Source organism: Haliaeetus leucocephalus, unplaced genomic scaffold, assembly GCF_000737465.1.
Source record: "Haliaeetus leucocephalus isolate CR32 unplaced genomic scaffold, Haliaeetus_leucocephalus-4.0 Scaffold83, whole genome shotgun sequence".
In the NCBI taxonomy this organism is placed as follows: domain Eukaryota; kingdom Metazoa; phylum Chordata; class Aves; order Accipitriformes; family Accipitridae; genus Haliaeetus; species Haliaeetus leucocephalus.
Window position 1 is genome coordinate 1,039,127 of NW_010972519.1, and position 27,360 is coordinate 1,066,486.

At 39.1% G+C, this 27,360-nt stretch overlaps 1 protein-coding gene across 1 annotated transcript in view; it reads left to right on the plus strand.

Annotated features, from left to right (window-relative positions):
* Positions 1-27,360, plus strand: part of ARPP21 (cAMP-regulated phosphoprotein, 21kDa) — a 109,581-nt gene that overhangs the window by 2,501 nt on the left and 79,720 nt on the right. The window contains exons 4-11 of the mRNA XM_010582368.1: positions 199-240; positions 642-683; positions 1,590-1,679; positions 5,762-5,906; positions 7,164-7,242; positions 8,570-8,629; positions 9,526-9,666; positions 26,030-26,138. Of these exons, the coding sequence (XP_010580670.1) occupies positions 199-240; positions 642-683; positions 1,590-1,679; positions 5,762-5,906; positions 7,164-7,242; positions 8,570-8,629; positions 9,526-9,666; positions 26,030-26,138 (708 nt within the window). The remainder of the gene's footprint in view (positions 1-198; positions 241-641; positions 684-1,589; positions 1,680-5,761; positions 5,907-7,163; positions 7,243-8,569; positions 8,630-9,525; positions 9,667-26,029; positions 26,139-27,360) is intronic.

The following is a 27,360-nucleotide window of genomic DNA, read 5'->3' on the forward strand; positions in this document are numbered from 1 at the left end:
TGTTAGACCTTTCAAGCTCTTTAGGCTGCTGTCCATGTTATTAATTTTTCTGAGAAGTTAATTTCTAGGCATCTGTGTTAAAGCTTGGTGAAATATTTGACTGTTTTCCCTATTTGGGGATTTAGAAAACTACCTTGAACTCATGAATTTACAGGTAATGCTAATGAATAATTACTTAATGTGTGGTTTGGTTTGTAGGTGTTACTGCCAACAAAAAGTTGTTATGCAAAGCCTAAGAAGGTAATTTGATAAGAAGACTTTATCGGATGAGGGGGTTTTAATCCTTTTTGCTCAATCGAATATAAAAATAAAGGGGGAGACTACAATTTAAGAGGAATTTGGAGAGGGAGAGCATTTACTTAAGTATGCCTTTTCTTACATTTTTATTATATGCCAAATTACAGAACACTGTGCAGTGTGATTTTGGTTTTTATACCTGTTCTTAAAATGAATAAAGTGAGCAGAGATGATTCTTGGTTTTCCCTGCTTTCCAGACTGGGTTTGGGGAAGTTGTTTTTGCAGTCAGCAACTGAATAAAATATCATTTAGGAGTGATTTAGTCTCTTTAGTTATTGGTAATGTTCTTGTCATGCACATTTTCCACTGAAGTGATAACCACTTCTCTTTTTTGCTATACCCAGAAACGAGGTGCAAATCAGAACCAGCAGAAAAAGAGATCCAAGGTAAGGGTCCATCTCTGTTTGGAATTGCATGCCATGCCAGGATAAAGAATTTCAATCAAATGTCTGTCAGCAATTGAAATGATGGCCTTCCATCACTTGTGTGGCGGTTGGGGTTGTTTTTTGTTTCTGTTTTTTTTTTTTTTGTTTTGGTTTTTTCCCCCTTACCCCATAATCTTGTTGCACAAAGGCAGAGGACTTCCTCTAGATAAAATGTGTCAGGCTCCCCTTTATTTATCCATCATACTCCTGTGCTGCTGGGCTCGCTGTGCGCTTGTGTTAGACAGCATGTGTGCTTCTTTGCACCACTGGGGAAGGAAAAAAGCTCATTCCTTTTGCTTTAGTAATTAATGGTTTTGTTTAAATTCTATTTTAATGGACTAATCTTGACATAAAGAAGCAGAGACTGACTAGCTCCCTAAGGGGGGGGAAAAAAGGAGCTTCTAGGAACAAAAAAAACCCCCAACCAAACCTTCTTTTAATTTTCCATGTGCAGATCTGTAAAACTTGCACATTTTATTGTCCATGTTCCTTGGATATAATACTCCTGGGGGGGACGACAACCAAAAAAACCCCAAACCAAATGACAGAAGGAATCTTTGAGTTTAATTTTATGTTAAATTACCTTCACTATTGGATTATCTGTTCTTTGCTGTTACGATTTTTGGTGGAAGTAAGTGAACTGTAGCAGAAATGATTAAAAGCAAAAAGAAACCTACCACCTCCCCATGTGTGGCCAGTGGCTCGTTGCTTAGAATCCTTTTCTATCTGCATTGAAGACAGATAGAATTTTGCTGGCTGGTGTCTAGTAGTTATTTGGGATAAATAGGGACAGCTGATGTGTGCAGCTTATGTGACTTGGGGTCAGTAGTAGTGTTCTCTGTTTTGTTTTCTTTCTCTCTTATTCAGTCAGGAGCTAAAGGAAAACTTGTCCGGAGTCTTGCTGTGTGTGAAGAGTCATCCCCTCGCCCGGGAGCGGAAAATCTTCATGATAATCAGGTACACTTGCAATCATTGCTGTTAGCTGCTGCATGGTTGACCTCCATGTTCAGTTGCATGATTATGTTACTTAATTGGGCATTTAACAATGTCTTTCCTGGGGGAAAAATTACATCCGACAATGAACACATTTTTAAGAAGTTAGCTGGTTTAGCGTGAAATTTATTTTGAAATATTAGTTTTATACTGTATCACAGGGTGTTGTTTGCTTTTTTTTCCAGACCCCCTGAAAATTTCAGCAAATGGAAAAGAATTCAAAAGAATTCAGATTTTAAAATTAAAAAAAAAATAGTAACAATCAAAAAGAATATTAATATGTTCTTTTCTCTAAGGCTATCTCTTTCGAGGCTGCACCAGATACAGTTATGAATGTGCTCTGGTTTCTGGTTCCTCTGAGACTCCAGTTCATATCAGTGTCCCCCTTCACATAAAATTCACAGGTCCTTCGCTCTCTAAAATACCCTGTTAGAGCCAAGGATGCCTCCTGCTGAGTGGCATTCATTTTCTAAACTCTTGTTGTAGATTTTTGGGCATCAAAAAGCGTGTATTTGACTTTATCTGTACTGGTAGTGTTGTATTCCCAGCAGCTGATAGAGTTCTGTCCCCTGCACCCCTCCCCTGGGAAAATAACACTGGTGGTAGTCTTTGTAGACTAACTTCAAAAAATACCCCGAAAAGCAGAAGTAAAGACCTCAAACCAAAATATCATGAGCACTGCCTATAATTTATGAGGTGTTTATGTGCAAATGAGATCAGCCATTGAGAGAGCTTGAGCAAGTGACTTATTGTGAGCTTAGCACAAAAACAAAAAATCACATTTAAGTGTACTTCCTCACTGTTTCCTCTATTGACTTGAAACAAAACAAATCCAGCTCTCCTCTTAGCTCATAAGTGTGGAGAGGCTTTTCTTTTTTGTTCTTTTTTTTTTTTTTTTAATTTTTTTGAAAGACCAAAACCCAGGTTGTTTAACAGGGGGATGTCTACATGTTCTACTGCTCTACAATGACGCTTATGCAGTAGATGGGCAGGTTATTTTATCAGTTGTTCTGTTGTAGGTATATGCTTTCTGCTTAACTTGCGTTACTCAAGATGCGTGGCTTTTGTTCTGCTTTGATTTGTATTTTCTATTGTTTAATGGCGAATGAAAGGGAGAATAATACAAAGAGATTGTATTAAGCATCACGTAGTAGTGTATAATGTACTGCACAGGACCTGTATTAAACATCAGAGAGACTGGCAGGTTTTGAGGCAAAAACCCTGTCTGGATTGCACCCTGACGCCAGGCAGAGGAGGGTTTCCTGTTACACGCAGCCTCTGGTCTTACCTGACTGACTAGCTGCGGCAAAGACTTCTTTGACCCTATCGAAACATTTATGGGAGATAAAATGCCTCCCTGGACCCCAGCATCCATCTCCTAAGGTCACAATTGATTGGCTTGATGTAATTACATTAGATAGGAATTGGACTTTTGCTCTCACTGACCTTTTACTAATGAATGTGGCTCAGCTTTGCCATGGAAAGCTGGACCTGCAGGTTCCTCCTTGGACTGGCTGAAGGATACAGGAAATTTTGTGCCAACCGAACTGCTTTGCTTTCACTTTAGAGGAGAAAAAGCTTGTTTTCAGCTTGGAATTTTTTTTTTTTTTAATTATTATTTTACCTTAATGGTTTACAAAGCACAGGGAATTAATTACCAGAGAATGTATGGTACATCGCCAAAACTACTGAGTATGGATTGTACTGCAGACTTGATGTTTGTATTTATATTTGAATAATTGCCTTCATTTTCCTGTATAGGGAAAAAACTTGTTTACCTGTATTACTTGATCTTGAACGCTTACCTGATGGTTCACTATGTCCTTACTGAAAAGGAATGTTGCCTTTAATGTTATACTATTGACCAAGAAGTGTATTACTGCAATTTGAACATTTATTTTGTTGTTCACTATACTTACCTTGTATCAATGTATTTATTAACATTGTATTTTATTATTGAGAAAAATCAATAAAAATCTAAGAAAATATACAGTAGCTTCCTTTCACGACTCTATAGCCCTTTTGTGTGTTTTTTCTAGTGCAGATATCTAGGTATTATGTTACCCGTAAGACAGTATCTACTGTATGTTCATATGTGTGCTTATGTGTAAAGTCTGTCATTTTTCTTTTCATACGTGCATTTTAACAACCACTGTGAAGGCTAGGATTGATATCCTGGGAACAGCATGGCCAGTTACATTTTTCTCCTGTTTTGAAAAGTTAGTGGCACAGTCCCTTTGCTAAGGGCAGTGCAGGGAATCAGAGTTACCCTTCGGGGTCTTTTGGCAGTGTTTGATCCAAAGTTTGCTTGTTTGGATGAGAAATCAAACTGCCATTTGAAGTGAAAGAAAGCAGGCATAACATTAGTCCTCTGAGTGCAACTGAGCAGGTTAGCAAACATTTTTCTATGTGTCCTTACCTCAAATGACCAGGAGTTCCCACTCTTTCCTTCTGCATGCTCAGTTTTTGGCTAATACTGTCAGCCAAAACTAACAGAAGTAGGGATTAAGCGTGGTAGGTCGGGTTAAATTTTGGCTCCAGGGCTTTGTTTCTCTTTTACAGTGCTTTTCATCTCAAGTCTTTTGTGCCACATTTGAACTTAACAAAAAGTAATAATGATTAAGCTGAGAAATTGCCAATTTCTGTCTTACTGTGGCATGTTTATGCTGATATCTTGTTCTGTTAGGATCTTGTCTTACATGTGTTGTGGTGGCTGATTTGTAGTTTTTTTAAAAATTCAGAAACCTAAAATTTGTAAGAATTATTGAAGGCATCTTATGAATTCATAATGGTCTGGTTGCTTAATAAAACCACCCTTTAAAGTTTTGTATTGATCTTTTGGTATGCTAGAATTCTTTGAAAAATGGTGAAGGAAAGGAATTTACTAGCATTCAAGAAACTCTGATTTTCTCTGGTATTGGTGAATTTGGTTTTCATTAACATGATGCCAAAAAATTATCAGGTGTGCAGGACTCTCTTCTGTTAAAGAAAACTGTGTTGCCAGGGAGTTTTGTGACAGCTTAAGTCAAATGTGCACTTGTACACTACTTAAGCATATAGTATTATTTGGGCCTTTTTTTTTTTTCCTCCAAAAGAATATGAACACAGAAGTATGCTTTTTTCAGTTTTGTCCAACCAGACTGGTATTTCTTGAAATACATAAATTATGCCATGGTAACTTCAAAAGAAAACAATTTGTGTTTTGCTAAAACAAAGCCAGTATAAAGTAATGTAAGTGGGGAATAGCAAGTTCTTTAAAGCAAATCAGAAAATGCAAACCAGCTTGAATTCTCGGGTTTAATTAACTTTTTAAAGCTGAAGCATGCTTTCAAAGGACTTTCATAGTCTCTGAAATACTGAATTTTTGAGGATAAGACTTGCAATGCCTTGGAGAAGTTCATTTACCACAAATTGTTTGAAAATCGCAGTGTGCATTTCACCCCTTTTGCTAAAGGCATGTTTGCCTATATCTTTATATTTAAAGTACTTCATAAGTTAGTAAGCCCTCTTGCATACAACTGAGTTTATAATTTGCTGGCACTCTTCTGTCAGAGCCTGAAAGCTCAGTCTAGCTGATATGCGCTTACATGTGCAAACGAGTTCATATGAACCTGCAGGATTTTTAGTGAGGGGGGGAGGAAAAAAAGCTATATTTTTCAGACATCTATCCATTGATCATTATTTTATGTGTAGTATTAATTAAACTATAGAATTACTTAAGAAAGCCCATTTAAAATGTCTTTCACTGTTCTACAAAGTCTTGAGTGAGAATTACTAAAGTGTAGAATAATATAGTGCCTTTAATATAGGCAGATTAAAAGGTTATGGTATTCAAATACTAGGGAAGAAATACACTTACCACTAGAATTTGGCCTCTAAGATGTCATTCTCCTGGAAAAAAAGTTCATTTTTCAAATAGGAAAGAAATGTATCTGGCTTCAGGTTTTCTAGCTACACATAGTTTAATGCAAATTTCTGCAAGTTGGAAGCCATGGGAAGCTTACTGAATCTGGCCCTAAATTTATCTTTCTTTTTTTCCCTAACAGGAATCAATCCAACTACAGCTTTCCAGTTTTCCTAGCTTGCAAGAAGAAGATAAATCTAGTAAAGATGACTCCGAGAAAGAAAAAGAGAAGGATAAAAATAAAGATAAAAACAGTGAAAAAACCAAGATCAGAATGTTATCAAAAGGTGAACTTAAAAATATTTAAATTGTTATAATTACTGTTATAAAAAGGATTGTATGTTTTTATAAGCATACAGTTCTTTATTTGTATATAAATACACAGTAGAAGTGTTTTCATACATTAAGAAAATTCAGAACCTGAAATGTGTATGCATGAGAGTGTTTTTTTTTGTACAAACATTGGGCTTTGAAAGTGAAGAAACCTTCCAGTCTGAGGTTTGGTATTAGAGGTTATTAATTTCCTTTAATGTAAAATCATCCTTCTGTGAAATACTTAGCCATGTTGGTATAAACACATATATATGTAAATATATGTGTGATTATGTAAGTGCAAGACTCTCATACACTTTTTTTCCCATTAATGATAATATATTGGCATGTCACTTGTGCAATGTAGGCAGTAAAGAGTAATTCTCTTCACTGTTGCTCCTGTCTTATGGAGAATTTTTCTTAAATGCTGTAAGTAACTCCATCTATGACCTTTAACCTGCATTGCAATCTACTATTATCACCTACTAAGACTTCTTCAGAAAAGATCTCGATCTAAATCTGGTATATTTTTAAAAATTTTTTTATTAATCCATGGTATAAAATTGCATTGTAATTTCTCAAAAAATAATCATTGCCTACCTGGGTGTGGATCCGCAGCTGGTGTGAATTGTCAGTTGGCTTTAATGGAGCTCTCACAGTTCACGCCAGCTTGAGGATCTGTGTGTGCTTTTGAGTCAGGCGATATAGCAATGCTGAAAAATTAATTCTGACTACTGTCACGCATCCCTATTACCCACCCACTCTTGGGTGTCACTGGATTTCAGTCTGTTAATGCAAATAGAATTCCCACTGGCATGATGCCTCATTTGCCATGTGTACAGCATTTATTAAGTGATGCAAAGAGACATTGATAAATAAAACTTTTTTTTAATTTATTTTTTAAGATTTTATTTAGTAGTTTAAAGGAAGAACTTGGCAGGGTCATGAGTGGCACTGAAGGTTTCCTGTGATTTTCAAATGACCAGCAGTTTCTGTCGGTGTCTAGTTGTTTTGGTGCTGCGTTCTCAGTAGAATGGTACAGAGGAACTCTGAATGTCCACCCGATGCTTCTGAGCATAGATCTTTCTTGCCTGAACTCCAAATGAATGTTTTCTTTCAGAGCATTCAGATTGTTGCTGCAAAATGGATTTTGATTTATACTGTAGCTTAATCATAACTGTTGAAATGAAATAAATGAGGAGGGTGTGTGTGTGTTTGTTTTTATTTTTCAGATTGCAGTCAAGAGTATACAGACTCAACAGGCATAGATTTGCATGAGTTTCTCATTAACACACTAAAGAATAACCCCAGGTAGGTATTTTCTGCATTGGAGCTGGCACTCCTGAAATTATAGCGGGCTGTCTTTGAGTTCCTGTAACTGTGCACTGTGTTTTACTAGTTCTGGAGATGGTTATGAGGGAAAATGTAAAAGAGGTAGGCTGTTAACTGAACAAAAAGCTATAAAAATCAACTTCTACTCCCCTGCCCAGTGATCCATTGCTTATTATCACTTTCAGCAACATCTGGTCTTTGTCCTTACCTTCTTGCATATAGCTCTGCACGATGTTAGCAGTAATATATTATAACCATTGCAGTTGGAGATTTGTATATGAATATGAAGTAGCTTTCTTTTGGCAATGCTGTACACAATTAAAACCCTGTGCATGGTGCCAAATTCTGCTCTCGGTATTCCCATGGTTTTCATTTGGAGCAACAAGCTCATCTCATTTGTCAAATTTGCTTCTAAATGTCTAAGGAAGGATCTGTAACGTTTTTATATGTTGTGATTTTCCACGTTCATTTCAATTGAATCTGTTAAATAGGTACCACATAATTTTGCAATTATAGGAGAACTAGGAATAACTGGGTACCTAACAGCTCGCAGAACCTCTTGTATAGATGGCGGAAGGTCCTTGAATGGTTTTATCTGCACAAAATGAGAAAGTTCAAAAGAACTAAGGAGTGATGGACTCTGACAAGCTTAGAAAAAAATGTATGCGTGGAAATACGCTGGGGAAGTTTTTGAAAGTTTTTTGGCAGGAGAGGCAGGGAGAGAGGAACATCTGAGACCGTCCAGTTGAAAACAGAGCATTTGCACTGAGAAATGCTGCGGCATTGCCTGCTGGGAGCCAGAGTTCAAAGGCGTTGTTCTGTATTGTGCTCTCTAACTAGATTACACATGCACAGTCTTCTCACCTGCAGATCAATGCTTTGTGGAAGATATGTCTCAGACAAAATGTTGAAAATTGCTGCAGGTAGCAGCTGTTCTCATGAAAGAGCTAGGTTAGCTGGAAATCTCATTTTCCATCAAAAAAAAGGGTGAAAAAGGACCAAAGCTATCCATAGCAGTCAGAGGCTTTCTATGCAATGCATTGATCACAGCCTGGTGTGGCTGGAAGCACTCTCAGACCATAGCTGAGCTCAAGGAAGAGCTAGATCTGTCACGTATGTCAGCGAAGGTGCAGCAAAACAGGCTGCAATCTTCTCCAGATGCGCCAGGGCAAAGCACGTTTGAGTTTTAATCAAGATGGCTGACAACACTTGCAAAATTGCCTTACAAACATTGATATATTCATTTTTTCATCTGAAATGTCTATTGGTAGTTGATGCTACAAATCCTTGCGTTTCTTTTTGACAGGGACAGAATGATACTCTTGAAAATGGAACAGGAAATTATTGATTTTATTAGTGACAACAAGTAAGTCAAGTTCCACCCTTGGTTATTAAGTCACATGTGCGTGTAGCAATGAAAGCTGTGCTAGGGATAAGCTCATATGGACCACAGTGCTCCTGAGCACTGTTACTGGCACGCTGCAAGATCAGGCTTTTATTTCCTGACACATGGTTGTACTGCTTAAAATACAGTAGATGTAAATGAAAACCTTTTGCTTTTCATTGCATCATAATTGCACTGGCTCCACTAATTTAGGTCCAAAAATATAATGAAAGCTTTCAGTGCAGAGGATGATCAAATATGCTACCTCATGGGCTTCCCTGTGTGCTATGTTGTTGTAATGCATTGGAAAATAGAGCTGAACTTGGGTGGAGGGATTCTTGCTACCACATGCTCTTTATACCAAAATGTTTCTGCAGCTTTAAGAAATAGAGTCAGAATAGCAGCAGAGGAAGAAATTATGCTGATGGGAAATAAGCATTTTGTCAGTAAGAGAGAAGAAAGGAGGATCAAACTAGATCTTTCCAGCACCACCCTGCACCTGACCTTTGGGAGAAAGGCAGAAAGCTGTTGCTGGTGTCTCAGCAAATCTGCAGGACTGTTTGTGCAGAGAGCGTGAGTGTGTGTGCAGGGTCAGGGGACAGGTTCTTCCCAACATACAAAATATGCAGTAGATACCATGTAAGCGTGAGCTTTGTTTGTCCCAATGTAGTGCATGGAAATGTGCTTATTGGAAACTCTAAAAATAATTCTTTTCTTTTTTCTACCTTGTAGCAAACATTTAATTGTAAGTGCACAAAGGAGAAGTTTTCAGTTTAGATTTCTGTCCACTGAATTATCAAATGTATTGCTATGTTCATTTAATTATAGCTTAGAGGGAAATATAATTATCAATGCGATTTGTTTTCTTGTTCTTCCAGTAATCACTATAAAAAGTTCCCTCAGATGTCATCGTATCAGAGGATGTTAGTGCACAGAGTGGCAGCTTACTTTGGAATGGATCACAATGTGGATCAGACTGGAAAATCTGTAATTATCAACAAGACCAGCAATACAAGAATGTAAGTAGCAACACTGCTGTCTTTTTCCTTGTTTCCTTTCACAAGAGCTGGTTTTGAACCATGACTGCATAGTGTATTTTTTTTATTTTTTTAATTATTTTTGTAGCAAGAGTGAGTGCTGTTTATCACTTTCCAGGGTGGGAGAGAAGGACAGGGCTCACGCTGTGAGGTTATTTAAGGATATAAAGATGCATAAGGAGAAATCAACCCAATTTATCTCTTGCGAGAAACTTAACACAGTGTCTTGGAATGTTACTTTCCCTGACTCCTTAGTGCCACCACTTTGCTACAGAAATGAGCTGGTTGCTTTACATGTCACCTGATACCATATGGCTATATTCCTAAATAACCTAAATGTATTTGGCAGATTGCCTCTTCCCTTATTCTGGCTCTCCCTGCTTCAAGAATCATTTTCTGCCCAACCTGATTATTTAGGATTTGGTTCCCCTCCACCACCTGCTACCATTCATTCCCTTTTCCTCCTCTTCTCCCCTCCTGGTTCCACTTTATTTTCTCTTCAAATCTCATCTTTTGACCACAGAGTTTTGTGGGATATAAATTCCTTCTGATAGTTCAAATGCATTGCAAAGTTCCTGGCAGGTTAAACTTGTGCTGGCATGCTTTATGCTCTCCTCCATGAACCTGTATAAAACTGGCAAAAGCTCGATACGAAGTTCCTTGGCTAATTCAACAAAGATGCGGTCATGTGTCCTTGCCTAATCAGCATCACTTGTTCTGCCGAGTGCCATGTGTGTATTAACCATCCAGGAACTGTTGCCTTCCTCTACCTCTTTACCTATAAACTACATAATGAAGAGGAAGTAATTGCAACTGGGTAATGAAGTTTTGGTATCTGATTTTGGAACAGGAGAGCCCCATTTGAAAATTGTGTACTTCCTGTATTCAATTAGTAGGAGAAATAAAAACATTTATTTCATTTACATACCCAGTAGTTAAGTAATTTACATAGATGCAGTTGCAGAGAGTTTGTTGGTTTTGTTGTTGTTTTTTTTTAATGTTATTAGCTCTTCCTGTAGAAGGCTGGAGGGACTACCTGATTTTGCAAGATCGAAACCTGAGCCAGACACGTTGCTATTTGTTATTTCACTGAACCCTAAAAATCTTTCATGTGTGTGAAGTAGATTTAAGATCATGGACAGTTTATTTTAGATCCTTTTCATGGGCTATTCCTGACATACTCGGACATCTGCAAAATGATACTTAGACACGAATGTTTTTAAAAGTTTGAATAAAGCGTGCACTAACCTCTGATTTTTCAGAAGTCAAGAGAATTACAGTAGCTCAATAAAACTAACACTCAGGCTCCTAAGGCTTAGCCTCAGGGTCTGGTAATACCTGCCCCTGTCCAACATATACCCTTATATTTGGGTATAAATAAGAAAAAGCTGGGTATGCAGCAAACCAGTGTTCATTTTTGAGCTGCAGATGAGAAAAAAAAAATTAGTCTCCTCTTAAACAAAACACAGTCAGTCAGATCTGAATGCTTTTTAGGCATTCCTTTCTCTTTACAGTTCTCCCTTTTCCCTTCACATCTGTGTCACCTCTGTAGTGCAACTGGTACAGATCTTTCCTCACCGCATTGCCTTCTCCTGGTTGACTTGATAATGTGATCATACCACATTAATATCTGATAACACCTTGCTGGGTTGTGTGGCTGTGCGTCACAGAGATGGGTAGCACTGGGAGCGCCGTTGGAAATGCTTGCACAGTGCTTCTGGAGAGGACACTAAAGTCTTCTTTGATAGTCAAAACTTTATCCGAGGGCTGTGGTGAAGCTGTGGCTTCTCGTGTGGTGGGAATGAGCAAGCAAGGCTGTTTACCGGGCATGAACTGGCATCCCTGTGGGCAAGCTTAACAGGCAGGCTGTCGCAGGGCTGTAACGGATCAAGTGACCCTTTCAGTTGTGGTCTTGCAAGCTGGAGGTGAGGCACGGAGCCAGACAAACTGGTTCTGACACCATTCCTGTGTAGATCTTCCAGAAATAAACACAGGGCTTTGCCCCTCTGTTGACTGTGAGTACAGCTGGTTTGTAAGTACCATGCAAACTGCAGATTTTTTCCCTTCTGCAGCGATTTGGTGGTAGGTAACTGGATTATATGAAGCTCGTATTGCATGATGGTGCTTCCAGTGTGTTATTTACATTATTTTGATACTGCTGTATAATAAAGCTTTGTGGAAGTAGCTCTTTCTTTTCATGACTGGAGGAGATGGCATGTTTTTTTAAAACATCCCTGGCTCTGACAGAAAATAGATTGTTATTATCCAGCTTGAATAAGGGCTGATGAGATTTTTATTATCCGCGGCAAATATTGTGTAAGTTCCACATCTGAAAGCATCTGATGTGATTTCATGTGTTCTGCATTTCAGTACTCTCAGAGGAGACAATTTTGTGTGGTTCAGAATCAACACCAAATACTGGGAATGTGTTGACTCTATTAATTACTACTTGGGCAGTATCCAGAATATCGGAGAATCTGGAAAGCAGCTGAAATGCTGTTCAACGTGGTTATGCTGTGCTGTAAGCCTGAGCCTTGATAGTTTTATGCAAATTTATGGAGGGGGCCCACAGACAGATATTCTGAAGACTCACATTTTGACAATAAATTATCTCTTTGTGGCATTTGGTTTCCAAAGTACTTTAGCTGCATGCTGTGGAGAGGGAAGAATATTCTTGTGTGCTCAAGGATTCATAAATTCTGCACTGGCTGTGACTTCTGTGTGTGTCTGTCTGTTTGGGAAGAGCATGTGACTCTGCAGAGTCGCTGTATGGGCTTGAATAAGCACCTTGTGGTTGAGTGAGGGTTTGTGTCACATCTCTGCTCACACTTGCAGGTGATGAGTCGTTCCTTGGCTCCAGGTAGTGAGGTGCATTTATTCTGTTCAGCAGAGACCTCCCGTGCTCACTGCCCACAAGTGTTTGGAGGCACAAGTGTCAGAAGAGTTAATGGCTTTGAGATGAAGAGGCTGTTTGAGAAAATCTGGTAACAACGGTACCATAGGGGTGCTGTGGTACAGAGTAGGGTCTGTCCAAGAGGGGACTAGGGTATGCATGGGGTGGATGGGAGCATTTCATTTCTTTCGTTGATTGGCCATCTTAGGGCAACGTATATCCACTTCTACATCCCCGTGCCTATAAAGTACCTACTTTTCAGGGGTTTGGAATTTGAGAAAGTACTTATTGAAGAGGTCACAGCTGGAAGGAGGGCTGTGGCTTGTTGTCCATGCTGCTTTACAGAGAGGGGAAAATGATGGTAAAAATGCATTAGGACTTGAATCTCTCTGGGATCACAATACCACAGCTTTTGTGAACTCTCAGTGAAGTATCTTAAAAATACAGTCAGACCATAATGACAGTTTTGCAGTCTGAAGAGTATTTATGGTGAGGAGCTTAATCTAAGGTGCCTTTTTTTTTTTTTTTTTAATTGGAATTGTGCACAAGTCATACTGGTTTTGAAGCTTTTTTATGAAATGAAATTTTAAAACACAGAGATGACCTCAACTACCCAAATGTTTGTTAACCTTCATAAAGTTAAGTCTCTGTACTCTAACTCTCATTACAGAATAGTGGATTTTTAAAAACAAATTATCTTTCCATATGATTTTTGAAATTAAGTTAAAAAAGGAGAATAACTTTGAAAAATAAATGCCATTTTTCATGGTCTCATATCTTACAAAGTCCTGCCTAACTAAATTGTCCAACTTTTGAAGTCTTATTTTCAGCAGTAGACATGAGAAAAGTTGATCAGAAAACGAGGGAGGATTTTTTTGTTGTTTTAGTTTTATAGTCAAAGAGCTCAAATACTAGTTAACATGGGAAGTCTGTTTTGTTCAGTATGAAACTGCTCTTGTGTCACCATTGCGTCAAATGTATATTTGTCTGTCATCTGTGTCCACCTGTCATCTATGTAAAGATATAGAGAAATGTACGGGGAACTTAAGACAGTGAAATATGATATAAACAGAAGTTTGGAATGGAGGCAATATATTGGACAGGGCATCCCAAATTGGAGCCAAAAAAATGTGTGCCACCTTCCATTCTGTATATCCCTCATAATTCCTATCAAACAACTGGAAGTACTTCAGAGCTTTTTGCAGAACTGTTTGTATTATTATACATATCAGTTCAATTAGATTCATTCATTTGATAATCTGTAGATAGGTGGAGAAATGTAGGGGAAGTGTCTCTGGTGCGCTTGGTAAATGAAAAGGGTTTTCATTTGGTTGAGATAATCACCCGTGTGACAAGTATGTCTATACCATAGCCCACGCATGCATTCATGTACATTTTTATATAAGTGTGAGTGGCAGGACTCACCAGAATTGAGAAGGTGGAGTGCTTATGATATATAATGGTTGTATTCAGACATTTTCATACATTCTGAGGGTGTAACATACCTATTATGAACTTTATACCAATACTCACATCGTCAGTTATGACTAATTTTTTTTCAAGAGCTTCATGAGTTATGATCCTTGTGATATTTGGTTTTCTTCCCACTCTGTTAATATGTAAATGTTAATATAATATTGGCCCAGTCGGAAGTGTTTTTTGGTGCCTTTGAGGTATGTCAAAAACTTTGGGCAGTACTTAGATGTTACGTGTATTACAGGGGTTCCTTGTAATCTAGGGTTGAACTGTATCAGCAGAAGGAGACAATGTACAGTATGTACTTTGAGTAACCGACAAGACCTTCATAGTTGTGACATACAGTCTGTGTTATTCTGTCTCCTCTGTGTAGGGCTGGTTTGAATTGCAGGCAAAGAAGAAAAGTTCCCTTTAGGTTTCTATTGTGTATACACTGAGTGATCTTGCTGTTGATAACATCTATGCTAGTAGAGGTGCACTGTGCCAGTTTCACCATCTTAAGATAAGAATCTGAACTTTGATACAGGATCCTACAGACATATCAGAGAAATGCCATTCACTGAACATTGGCAATTTCAATGAGGAATAGTTTCTAGAAAATTTTTTTACCCTAGGCTGAAGTGCCAAGAATAATTCCTTGAAGTGCCAAATGTTACCACCTTTGGAGCATGCAGAAAAGTATGCCTTTCCCCTTGACTGCATAAGGTATTCAGTGTAAATGACTTTAGTTTCTTTAAGCATTTGTTTGCTGATGGGAAAGATGGGCTGTTTTCCACACGCAATTTGTAACGACTCTTTTTCAGTTAGGTATGTGGTAGTAGTTACAACTGTGTACCTGAACATGCATATCTTCTTTGTAAAATCTCAGTCAAAGCAATTCAAAGTTTGCCAGAGCCTTTGAAGCACAGTTTTGTCCCCCTGCCCCCCTCCGCGTTGTACTATAGAATAGTTACCTGGCAAAGGTTTGCTGTATGGTATTGCATCTGCATTTAAGCACATTATGCTATCCTTGATTATCATATATGTACACGCAGTAATGATCTCATGAGAACAGAATTGCTTTTATGAGGGACATGATGCAGGAAAACATATGTGAACACCATTATTTCTGGTTTTATTTTTTTCATTGGAGTCTTGTATTCCTTTTCTTCCAAGGACTATGGAATCAGCTCCATTCACATTTCCTATTGTAGTTACCTCTTTCCCATCTTCAGTACAGAATAGTTGCTCCTTGACTACTAAGAAGTAAGCAGAAACTGGAGATATCTGCTTTCCCTCTGGTTTACAATTGCTGTTGCCTGATCAGTATACCAACATCATATGTTATAAATGTGTAGAGAAATATAAGGGTGCATAGTAGATGTATGCAACTACAATGGAAAAAACGTGTAATTGAGAAATAACACTGTAATTGGCTGAGACATTTTGTTCCAGTTTAAGATGAACTAGTACATTGTGCAACTAAGAATTTAGTAAGAACATCAATAAAACAATAATGTATAATAATAACTCTGAGCTTATGTAGCTATATAGTAACATATGTAGCATTTAAGTACCAAAGTCTTCATGGATTTTATTTCTTGACTTTTTTCATACAAAAATAATCTGTTTACTTCAGTCTGGGGTTAAATTAGGAACATGATTAGAAAAAAACTTTTTTCCATGCAATAGTAATTGTGTTTAGGATTCAAGAGCCCTGTGTCCCAGTAGTCATTGCTGTGATGCTTAGGTTCTGGCCTTTCCCTCCTTCCTTCCTGGCCTTTCCTGCTGCGGTCAGAGCTGCAGCCCAGAGCTGGGCAGCGCATCCCTGCATGCCAAGCAGGGGAAGGCTTTCACATCCGAGAAGGAGTGGGGAACTTCCCGAGAAACAGAAAAGCATTAAGGGGAATTAGACATTTTGCATTGAGGTTCAGGAAGTGTCTGCCTCTGGCAGTGGCCTGAGCTTTCTTGTGCACTACAATGCCTCAGCTTCTTACTGCCGGAGAGAGCCATCTGACATGGACTAATTGCCTTTTTTTATCCAGTCACGTGGTGATTGGAGAAGCAATTCAGGGCGTACATATGTTAATAACCAGTAGGGATTTTAGCAAAATCTTACTATTGTGATACAGACATTTGTTTCAGACATAAAGTTGCCACTGTTCTGCTAAATGCATTATTTGAGGTTGTGCGCGTTCATCATTTCACTGCTTGATGCTCATCTGGAAGAGATTGAGCTTCTTTTTTTTTCCCAGTAGTCTTTTTTTTTTTTTTTTTTTTAATGTTTATTTTCTCTATTTTAATGATACTGAATTAGGACAACCTTTTTTTCTGAGCAAGCATTCTCTCATTTTAACGACATGCCTGTTTTATAAGAAAGATACAAAAGAAAAAAACAACTTGCTACACTTGAAGTTGAGCTGAATTTGACCCTTAAATACTGGCTTCATTCTTACTTCGATCAGTGTAAGCCATATACTGGACCCATGGAAATGGCTTACTCTGTAAATGAGATGTTAGCGTTAATGAACCAGTTCTAATAGCTCCAATATTAAATTTTCATCTAATGTATCAAAACTAAATTGTTTGTAATTAAGGTGGACATGTACTTTACAGCTGTTCCATACTGTAATGAAATACTAGTTAAGCATTAATCAGAAGACATCTATGGTATTTCTCTTGGGTTTTTGGTTTTGTTTGGTTTGGTTTTTTTTTTTCATAATCCTTACAATCACACCACTTAATAGTATAAGCTTTGATAAACCTAGAAGGTTATTGTCACCTGCTCTGTGCAGGGAGATGGGAGGTTACACGGGAAGGCAGTGCTATGGAATAGCAAGTAGGTAATTCGGTTGAGGGAAGCTCTTCCTTGCATGAGTAATTAACCCATGTCTTTATGTGCTCATCCAAGCTGTAGCAGGAAAGTGCCCGTTAATCAAGATGCTGTTTGGTCATTTATACATTCAAATCACTGGATGGAGATCTGGAAATCTGAAATGGCCCCTATGCTTTCTTCAGAGGTAACTGTACGTCAGTAGTAGCTGAAATAACATCTTCAAATCTGGGCATTTCAGAAATGAGGTGCTGATATATGAGCAAGTGAATTTTAGAATTGGTCCAGATTGTTTTTAGTAATTGCCTTTTATGCTTCTGTTGCCTGCTCCTTGTTCAATGTAGGAAATATGATATGATCACTAGAAATGAAAAAAGTATCATGAGTTTTGAGAAACCTTTGTCGTTTCAGTTGTTTCTGCTCGCTGTTTCCAAGGTAGCCTTGTGAGGCTGTCTCTGACAGTTTATTAAAAACAGGTACTCTTCTTCAGGCCAGTGATTGTTCAGGGGATGACTTCTGATCCACAAGTCTTCCTGCTGGAGATGGGGAAAATGTTCATGGCTTGAAGTAGAAGTAAGCACAAGGATTTGTTATGGTATTAATTTGTATGCATTTGGGCATTTCAAGAGGATTAATAGTTTCTTCATTAGCCTGTTGGCTTTTGGGGAACCATCTTGCCTTCTTTGGTAGTCTTCAAATCTTGAATTTGCTTCCTTTCTGTCTCTCTCTTCCTTGTTAATTTTTGAACTTCTAAGATAGAAAAATGTAATTTTAAATAGATCACAGCAGTTATGCAACACTGTAATTTTCAGCCACTTACAGAGTATGCCACATCCTTAAAATCAAATATTAATGAATTCCATAATAAACTGTGCTACCACTTACAAGCCTCTACTAGCTGGAAATAAATTGGCGCTCTGCAAGATGTTCAGTCCCAATAGAGATCCTGAATATCAAGAACTAAATGCAATCCGGGAGAGTGGGAGCAGGAGAAGCAGGTTCCTCAGGTACAGAAATAATCTTAGTTTGATCATAGGAGGACAGCAGAGCATTTTGAAGCTCCTAAAGTGGTCCCTGTCTGAGAGTGCATGTTGCACTTCAGCCCCATCTAGCAGAAGAGCTGGTGTTTCCATGTGGCCTTGGCCTGCCAGCTTCTCGCCTGTGTTCAGAGCTAGATTCCCATGTTCTGGGCCCAAAATAGTGGACCAAATATTGAAGCCTGTACTCAGGCAGACTCTTGGGGAGTGAAGATGTACTGGGGTTTTTCATCTATACATTAAAACAGGATTATTTTCTGGAATTAAGCTTTAGGAAAGCTTGTGAGGGTCATGACTTGTATGAGGATACCGCAACATTAGGTCAGGTTCTTTAAATACTGTCTACTTTGAAAGCCTTCAAGATCTGGCCCTGTGCTTGGTCCACACACAGAATAACTTGGCACGGAAGAGATTTGGTGTACATTGACTCTATCCATCCTGCAACCTTCAGCTTCATCATCGTTTTCATAATGGCAAACACTCCTGGTGCCAGCCCCACTGCAATCGTGCTGCTGGGGTACTAGAACTGAGCATCTTGAAGGGTGGGCAAGAGTGACGGAATAAACCTCACACTCGTTGAACGAAAAACACAGGGAGACGTCGCTTCCATGTGGCATTACTGGCTCTTTCTTTCAGTCCTGCCAGACTTATCTGCAACCCCAGTTAGAGGGGGAGAATGCCTGCAAAAATAACTTGTGTCTTTTCACATCCTTGTTTAGTAATAAATACAGAATGTGTTTAGAGTCCAGATGCTGTTCTGAAAAAAATGTTAGAGAATGTACCACGAAAAACGTAGCATTTGGTATTTGAGACGGGTTTTTTCCCCCTGTGCTACAGAAAAGGCAGCACCTTGAAGGAACTGTCTTGTACGGGGTTGATTTTTTTTGATGGCTTTTAATGTGCTTTTATCATCATAACAGAAGTTCTTAGTGACTCATACTATAAAAGCAGCAATCTGTTAATGAGGCATTTACCTTCAAATGCTTGAAATGCCATCTTGAGTGGTTTTAAGTATTAAGTTGTGATAATATAACTGCACTGTACTTTAACAATTATCTGTATTTAAATTCCCACTCTGACTTTTTGAAACTGTGTTTTAGCATCCATCAGCCCCTAAATACAGAAAACCTATTTGAAGGCTGTAATTCCAGGCCCTCATTCTTGAAAAACATTGTTCTGAGGTAATTTAATCAAATATAACCTATAGGGCTGGAATTCTGCCTTTCGTCTTTAAGTTGGGGCTTTTTGACGATGATATTTACTTCCAAGTTCTGTAAGTTCTTGAACTCTCAGAATACGTTCCCATGTCTCCATGATCAAAACAGTCATTTGTACTGCAGATAATAGAGTTTTGGCCCGCAAGGTAAAGCAAAGAAATAGTAATGCTTATGTAGTTTTACTGTGGCTGTAATGCAGAGCCCTAGGAGAGCCTCCAGCACAAAACCAAAAAAAGCACAGCAGGCAGATGTAGTAGATACACAAACTAGCAAAGCAAGAAAGGCCACCATACTGTGTCACAGCGTGCCTTCAAAATAGAGGCCTATGTGATGTTGGACTGAGCAGTCGGTTTAATTAAAGACAAGTGCAAATAACAGGAAAACACCATTAAACCAGGAAAACACCATTAAACCATCAGAACACCTGCATGAGAGTGCCCTAAATCTTCACAACTTCTCTGAATCTTGTCAGCAGCCGTGCTTCTTCCCCTCTTTCACCATCCTGTTGCTCTCCTGATGGCATCCTCGTGTAAGAACACTTTGTCAGGTATTCATTTTGTTTGCCAGATGATGGTCCTGCGGGTACCCAGGGGTAGTGTTTTGCCTGTTCCTAGCCCCATTACCCTACCTATCTTTCACTTTGTGTTGTCACTCATTCAGGAGAGGAGTATTAACTTGCTGTCCCCCATTACGTGCATTAAATGAACACTGCATTGCAAATACAAAGTTCACTTTTTTAGACTCTTGCACACCGCAGCGATCTCCACTTTTGAACTCACATTCCTATATTGCATTCTTTCAGACAGCTGCTTCTCTATTACCTGTGAGGCTTTTGCAGATGACCTGTGCTACAGCCCTTGCTAGGGTTTGGGTTTTTTTTAACTACATTAGTAGCTGTACTGGGAAACCCATCTTTTCCACACATGGTGAGGTTGTTGCTTCTTTTGAAAGGCATCTTGCAACAGCCTGTGCACTGTGGTGCTGTCAGAAACATATGCCTCATAATAAAGATTTATGTGCTGTATATAAGTCAGCCCTGACAATACCAGACTGTTCGTGTGCTCTGCTAATACAGTGACTTAAGCCTTCAGAACCATAACATTCAAAGCTCATGCTTGTCTCTTTCCATTTGTCCTTTTGGTGTGGTATCTGTGTTTCCTGTTTCTTAGCCAGTTATTTCAGAGCTAATTAACTTATTTTAAATGAGTGCAGATTTCCCCCCTGCCCCACGCCTGGTATTTCATTTCTTATCTTCCATGCAAATGGGAGATCTATGAAACTGCATTAGTTTACCTCTAAATATGGCAGACACAAGGAAATGCCCCGTGACTTCCTTAGTCTGTGTATCCTGATAGCTATTACCACTCTGCAACATGTTTTTAAAATCTGTAATTTGATTACGTATTGAACACCTGGTTAAGGTACTTAGGTTTTGGGGCTTTTTCCATTACTGCTTACAATAGTTGACTTGGAATCAAAAGCATTGAATAAGCACGTAATAGGGACTTCTCCTTAAAGAGTCCATGTAAAAAATATGCCTGAGGGGTGAACACTGTTTTCTGTCATACAGAGATAAATTGAGAGAAGCTCTACTGAAGTGAATGGAAGTAGCTCACATTAAAATCACCATAATGATAATAGGAAAAAAATCTTATAATGGCTGTTGCTATCAAAATCTTAACTTGTTTTTTCTGCTTTCTGACACAAATGTTTTGCTGCTTATTCTAGCGTTACCATTTCCAAAATATAGGCTTCATTGTAAGGAATGAGTCCGGAAAAGTGTCTTTGTTGCGGCCTTGCTTAAGTAGGGATGCAGATGGCTTTTAAGTAACTATAAAATGAGAGAGGTAAATGATAATGGCCAACTTGCAAAAGAAAAAGCAGACACAAAAAACATCTAAAAGAGTTAGTGATGGAGCTTTGTTCTGCTATAGATTTGTTCCTATATATCTGACCCGGTGTTTTATAAAATAACAGCATGGTTGAGGTTGGAAGGGACCTTTGGAGGTCAACTTGTCCAACCCGCCCTGCTTAAGCAGGACCACCTAGAGCCAGTTGCCCAGGACCAACCCGAGGATGGAGACTCCACCACCTCTCTGGGCAACCTGTGCCAGTGCTTGGTCACCCTCCCAGTGAAAGTCTTCCAAGCACAGAAATAAGAAGCTTGACCCATATCTTGAAGTGACTGTTATAACGATCTCCCAACACAAAAATGAGGCTGAAAGAGTTGAAATGATCATTGGCTGCATGAGAAGGAGCACAGCTGCTAGAAAGGCGAAAGCAGTATTTCCTGAATACTCTCCATTAGTCTGGACCTGATATTGCAGTGAAGTATGTAGAAGTGCTCCTGAACCAGGGAAAAACACTGGATAGGAGGCTTAATGATGCCTGTTACATACTGTTCTGGCAATTGGGTGAACTAATCACTCACTAAAAAGTTATTTTGTAATCCATCCTCTCCCTCTTTTCACTGTGAAGGAAAATGGATTAGGAAAAGGTTTCCAAAGATTTTGAGCGATGGGAGCAGACTTTGCAGAAGTCTGCAGATGCTCAGAGTTTTGGGAAGCTTTTCATGGCGAAAAGTTTGGGTGCTGCAGGACACCTACTGAAGTTGGTTCCCTGTAGGTATCCTGCCAGCACCTACCTGAGTAGCATGGTGCTGCCTTGCTAGCAGGATGGAGAAGAGAGGCCGTCTTGGCTGCTGAAAGGGCCTATGCTTTCTGGCAGATCTTGGGTTGAGAAGGGGGCTGTGCAGCTGCCTGAGGATGCGCAGCAAAGAGCACTAACTTATTCTGAGATACAGTTTCTCTTAAACGCTCAGAGCACCTGATCAAAAGCTTTACCGGGCAGGAGCAAATGCGTTGTGTGTTTTGTTCTCAGACACATTGCCAGGAAGACGACTAACTGAGCTACCTGACAACTTCTAGGAAATATTAAATGAGTTCATATGCAATTGTGTTTTTGTGAAGGTATGTTTTTAGAGCACCGATGTTTTGCTTCCACCCATACTGCCAAGCAAGAAAAATGTGGATGGTCAAAAGGTTATATTAAATAAAAACAAAACAAACACACCCCTCAAACTTTACAGTTTTTTAGCCTGTATGATTTCCCCCTCCCCATGTGTTGGTTTCTGAGCCTTTAAGGTATAATTGGGTCATACTTTCTGTTTTTCTCAGTACAGTCCCCTAATTGCAAAAGTCATATTGACTTAACAGGGAATTGGTATTTCCTCAGTAAGCTTTTTTGGAGTAGTGGGGTTTGATGTTCTCAAGTGATCCACTGATTCCAGACATGGAGCTAAATGAAATACTGAATGTCATACAGGTGGGCAGCACGCTTTATAAGCATACGTTTGCATGTCTGTTTTCTTGTACATAGTTGTTAGCACGTAGATGGGTGTACTGTGTGGCCAGGATCAACCCACCAATATAGGATAGATATTGTAGGTTTTGTTTGTTTGGGTTTTTTTTGCAGAAGATCCATAAACAGTTAGAGTACTTGAGTTAGTGTTAAGGTCTTCAGAAGTACCCAGTGTCTCTTCAAAAAGGCTACGCAAATCCCATTTTTACCACTTAAAATTAAACTGAGGTGTGGTTAGGATTTGAAGGTGTAAATTGGGTAACTAGGGTGGTAATAGTGCATAAGTTCCTGATTTTAAATGTGTTTGTAATAATGATTGTAAACCACGCTTTGACTTGAGTAAGATCTTAATTTATGCCAGTACTGAAAATAAGCTTGATAAATTCCTTCCCTTACATGCACAACCACCATTTGGTATATCGTGCAGACTCTACTACTGACAGTATCAGGGCTAAAAAAGCTCAGAAGAGAAGTAAATGTGATTGTTATTAATTTAGGACTCGCATGAGATGAATCGACTGTATCTGCTGTATTACTGTAACTATATACTGTATTAGTATATTGAAAGTATCCTGCATCTTACTCAAAATTGCGTACTATTTTCTTCCATTTTTAAGCAGTTGATTCACCTGCAAATTCATAAACTAATGCAACAAATTTCCCCAGAGTAACCACAAGGTCTCTGCTTCCTTTTAGCAAATGCATTATACGGTTACAGGGAACTTTAAAGCTGTGAATGTGGAATTTGCACTGACTTCCATCAGAGGACTAGACCCAAATCTTTGCAGTCAACCTCTTCTCTACCCAATTGATTATGATTAGAGCATTTGGTTCTACTTACTGGTTTTAAACATTGTTTGCCATCTGTATCCTACTAATAATACAATTTTGCAACAGATGTTAAAAAAGAAAATGCAGTAAACAGTATTGAAGAAAAAACCAGAAACATGTAAATATCACTGGACTCTGATATCTTCTTTAAAACAGGTAGTTTACATATCTTTCACCTAAATATCCTTTTCTGATTTTTAATGTTTGAGGAAGGCATGCAGGTTGGTGTGCCTGAAGATAATTGTTGCTGTGGTATCCTATTTCTCACCTGACAGTCTTCCCCTCAGGCTTTGCATCCTTATTAACTGAGCTGGTCATGCTGTTTGCAGCCTCACTGTTAATGGTGACCTAGAGTTGCAGTGATGACTGCGAGGGAGGGACCTTCTCATGGTGCTGGTAGTACCATGGCACTCCGTAATGCTCTGCACGTTTGCAGAGTCTCTCTGCCCAGGCAAACTTCTTTTCACAACTGGAGATTAATCACCTACTGGGTTTGTAGATTAATTTTATTAACAGGCACATACCAGATCATTAGTTTAGGCTCGTGGCTTGATCTCACGCTTTTCCTGTTGTCTTCTGACAAATGGAAATATTTTCTTAATAGTAAATGAAGTGAAAATGGGATTAAAAGATGAAAATAATGCTGTGAAGCATGAAAACCATGTTGTTGTTTAAACAAGGTAGTAGTTGGACGAGACACTTTCCCAAATTGCTTTTTCAAGCTTTTTTTCTCTCTAATTTTTGATTACTTTTTTCCTCTGCATTTTAAAATCCCAGTTATTTATTATGCTTGGTATATAGGTTATTAGATGTTCAGCACATAGTTTACAACTATACATTTTACACTGATAGTAACAATTGCATAAATTTTGTTCATGCTTTAGGATGTAAAACCAGAAAAATAACATTCCTCAGCTGGTCCTGTCAAAGCAGAATATTTGAGGGAACGAATCTTTGTTTCCGTCTGTGCAGGTACAGTGCTCATTAATGGGAGCAAAGGCACAACAACCTACCTCGCAATCCATTAATGGGGCTTTGTAGCCTTTCTGTTTATGAGGAAACATCACTAATAAACCATTAGGTTAGAAAACTGTGAGGACAGCCATGTTCATTTGGGCTTTCCCAAAAGAAGACTAGTAGGGCATCCAGAGAGTCTGCTGACTTTCATGTGTTGGGCCCTATATCTGTTAGTGCTAGCACCTATGGATGATGGACAAAGGTTTCTTGAATTCTCAAAATCTATGGAAATGGGGCCGGTATGTTTTGTCGCTTTGTCACAAAAATGCAAATTGTAAGCAGAAGTGGGAGTCCTTCAAATTTACGCAGAAAAGAAAGGCAGGAGAGCTGCTGTTTCTTCATATTGTATTTCTAACAGTTCATTACAAGTATTTCCTGCACATCTGACAATGAATTGTAATGGGCTGTAAGTATGGCAGGAATATGTGCTGTATTTTTATTTGAAATCCATTGCTAAATACTTAAGTGCAAATCTGAATGCTATAACAACAAAAAGGTGGCTGATTTACGCATCTGGTTTAATTTTCCGTTCTGAAAAAAGGTGAAGCTGAGATTTCTGTTTTAAAGTTTTTAGAGGACATTTATTTACAAAGTCACTGACTTCTGTAAATTCTACCTTTTGATTTTTTCACAGTTGGTCCATTAATGTTAGTGGAAACTTCATGTCTTGTTTATGTAGGTCTCTAGACATGAGCATCTCTTACCAGTATTGCAGGTGGCAGCTCCTTCAGCACAGAGTATAAGGTTTGTGTTCCCTGATAGAAACCTCACGGTGTGACACAGCATTATTACTGCTTTTAAAAAACAACTTGTGCGTTAGCAGCCCCTCCACTGGGTGATAGCAGCGTATGAATCACAGCTCAGTTGTCAAAGCCATTGGCCACCCTGTCAACATCAGTGGGGCTTAAAACATTATGGGTTTGGGTCTGGGAGTGGTGCAGGCTGGAGTGTTATTTATTGACAGTGGCCAGCTCAGTGACGTGAGAAGTTTCTTAAAATTTGCTTTTTGCACAAGGTGAAAACGTGGAACAGCATCCTACCAGCTTACGCACCTGAAAATGTTGAGCTTTTAACCAGTGGGGTTTGGCTTTTATAAATAAATAAATAAATGGCTGGATGGGTTTACATCGGTGAACTAATTGATGCTTTATGATTGTTCTGGAGTATTTTCCCCACTTAATGGTGATGAGATAATATTTTGTTTAAGCAAAACACCATCAGTCCCTCCCGTTACCAGTTTTGTTTATCAGGAGCGAGGAAACTCTTGGGGTTTTTTGGTTGGTTGGTTGGTTGGGTTTTTTTAAGATTTCTGTCAGTTTTTCCTTACTTTTAAAGGTGGATAGGCTTCACTAAGTGGCAGTGTTGCCTGAGGTCACAGCTACTGAAGGAAGCAAATTAACATACAGTATGTTGATTTGTTTTCCCTGTCCTTCAGTCACAGTGAGGAGACTCTAAATATTTCAGTGACTGAGACTTTGGATTCCCGCTCCTTGCTACACAACAACAAAAGCTATTTATAGCAATAACAGTTAGCAGCGATACAGCAGCCTCAGACAGCTATAGGCAGCGTCTCGCCATGACCACAAATGTTAACTGCTTTTGCACTGAATGCCTCTGTGAAAACAAAGAGCACTGAGAAATAAAGATCAAAGCAAAACCAAAAGAAAGATTTTTTTATTGCTATGTTTTACTTTGCTGGCAGACCAGAGCAAAGGTTTTCTGAACATTTAAAAGATGAAAAAGGTGAAGAATCCCAGAAGCGATTTATCTTGAAGCGAGATAACTCTAGTATTGATAAAGAAGACAATCAGGTTGGTTCTCGGTTCGAGAGTTGCTGAAATTTGTTCTGTTTTTGAAGGTGGGCTGACTGATGTTATTGTTGTTCTTTTGTTGTTGCTCTCCTCCTCCTCCCCTGCCCTCCTGCCCCCCTTCCCGCCTCCTTTGGCGTACGTACCACCGTGGGTAGCATCGAGCCCCGGCGTGGCTGCTTCAGCCGTGGCAGTGTGTGGGTTTGCATGGGTGGTTTGCTTGGCGCAGGACTTGCTGCATGTCCACGGGAGGGGGAATGCCGGCGGCTCCGGGCTGCGTGGAAGGCTGTGTCAGTTGCATTTCTCAATGTCTCGCCTAACTATGGCAGTTGTTCCGCTCCCTACAGCTTCCTCCTTCTGTTGTACCCTTTCAGAGTTGAATATCAGTATGGACTGATGATAAACTGATGTAGCCCAAAAAGGAGAGAAGAAAAAAAAAAAAATTAAAAAAATATGCCCCAAACAAACATGTGATGGTGAGGCCAGGCTGATTTTTTTTTTTTTTTAAACCATCCTAAATTAAGTTTTGACCAAAAATAAATCAGTTTCATCTTTTAGTTCCCTCCCTCCTCCTGTGCCCTTACCACCTTTTACTGTCTGTGTAACTTACTTGCTTGTTGTGCATGTACTGTGGCAGACGTTCCCCCTCTGTGTTGCCTGTGCCCATAACACTACCTTACTGTAGGTGAGCCCAATGAGTAGGGGAACGCCAGGGAAATGTGTGTGTTCGTGCTGCCTTTAAAAGCAGGTGTTGTGCTGTTTCAATCCAGTGCAAGCTGTGTATGTGGAATACGTTAACAAAAAAAATTTAAAAGGGTTCTGATGTGAATTGCTTTTATGAGAAAATTCTCACAGGTAAGAAGACAGCGTATGTTTTCTTTGCTTAGGTTATATTTGTGGAGGGACCTGCCAGTGAGTCTCTCGTTGCCACTCTCCTCATTTTCAGTAAACGACTGATTTTTCCTTTCTTTTTTCCCCCTTCCCTGCCTCCCCTCCTTTTTTTCCTTGACTTTCAGTTGTACATAGCAGCAATGCCAGTTATGCTGCATCTGAGTTGGTTTCGAAAACAAACCCCAAGCATTTTCAGGGTGTGGTGAACATGGGGGTCAGCCAAAGGAAAGCAGCATGACCTATTTCACTAGGTGCTGGGGTGCAGGGGGAGAAGGAGCAGTACTTGAAACCCAATTGCCAATGAAGTGTTTCTTGCTGGAGGTCCTCTTCTCCT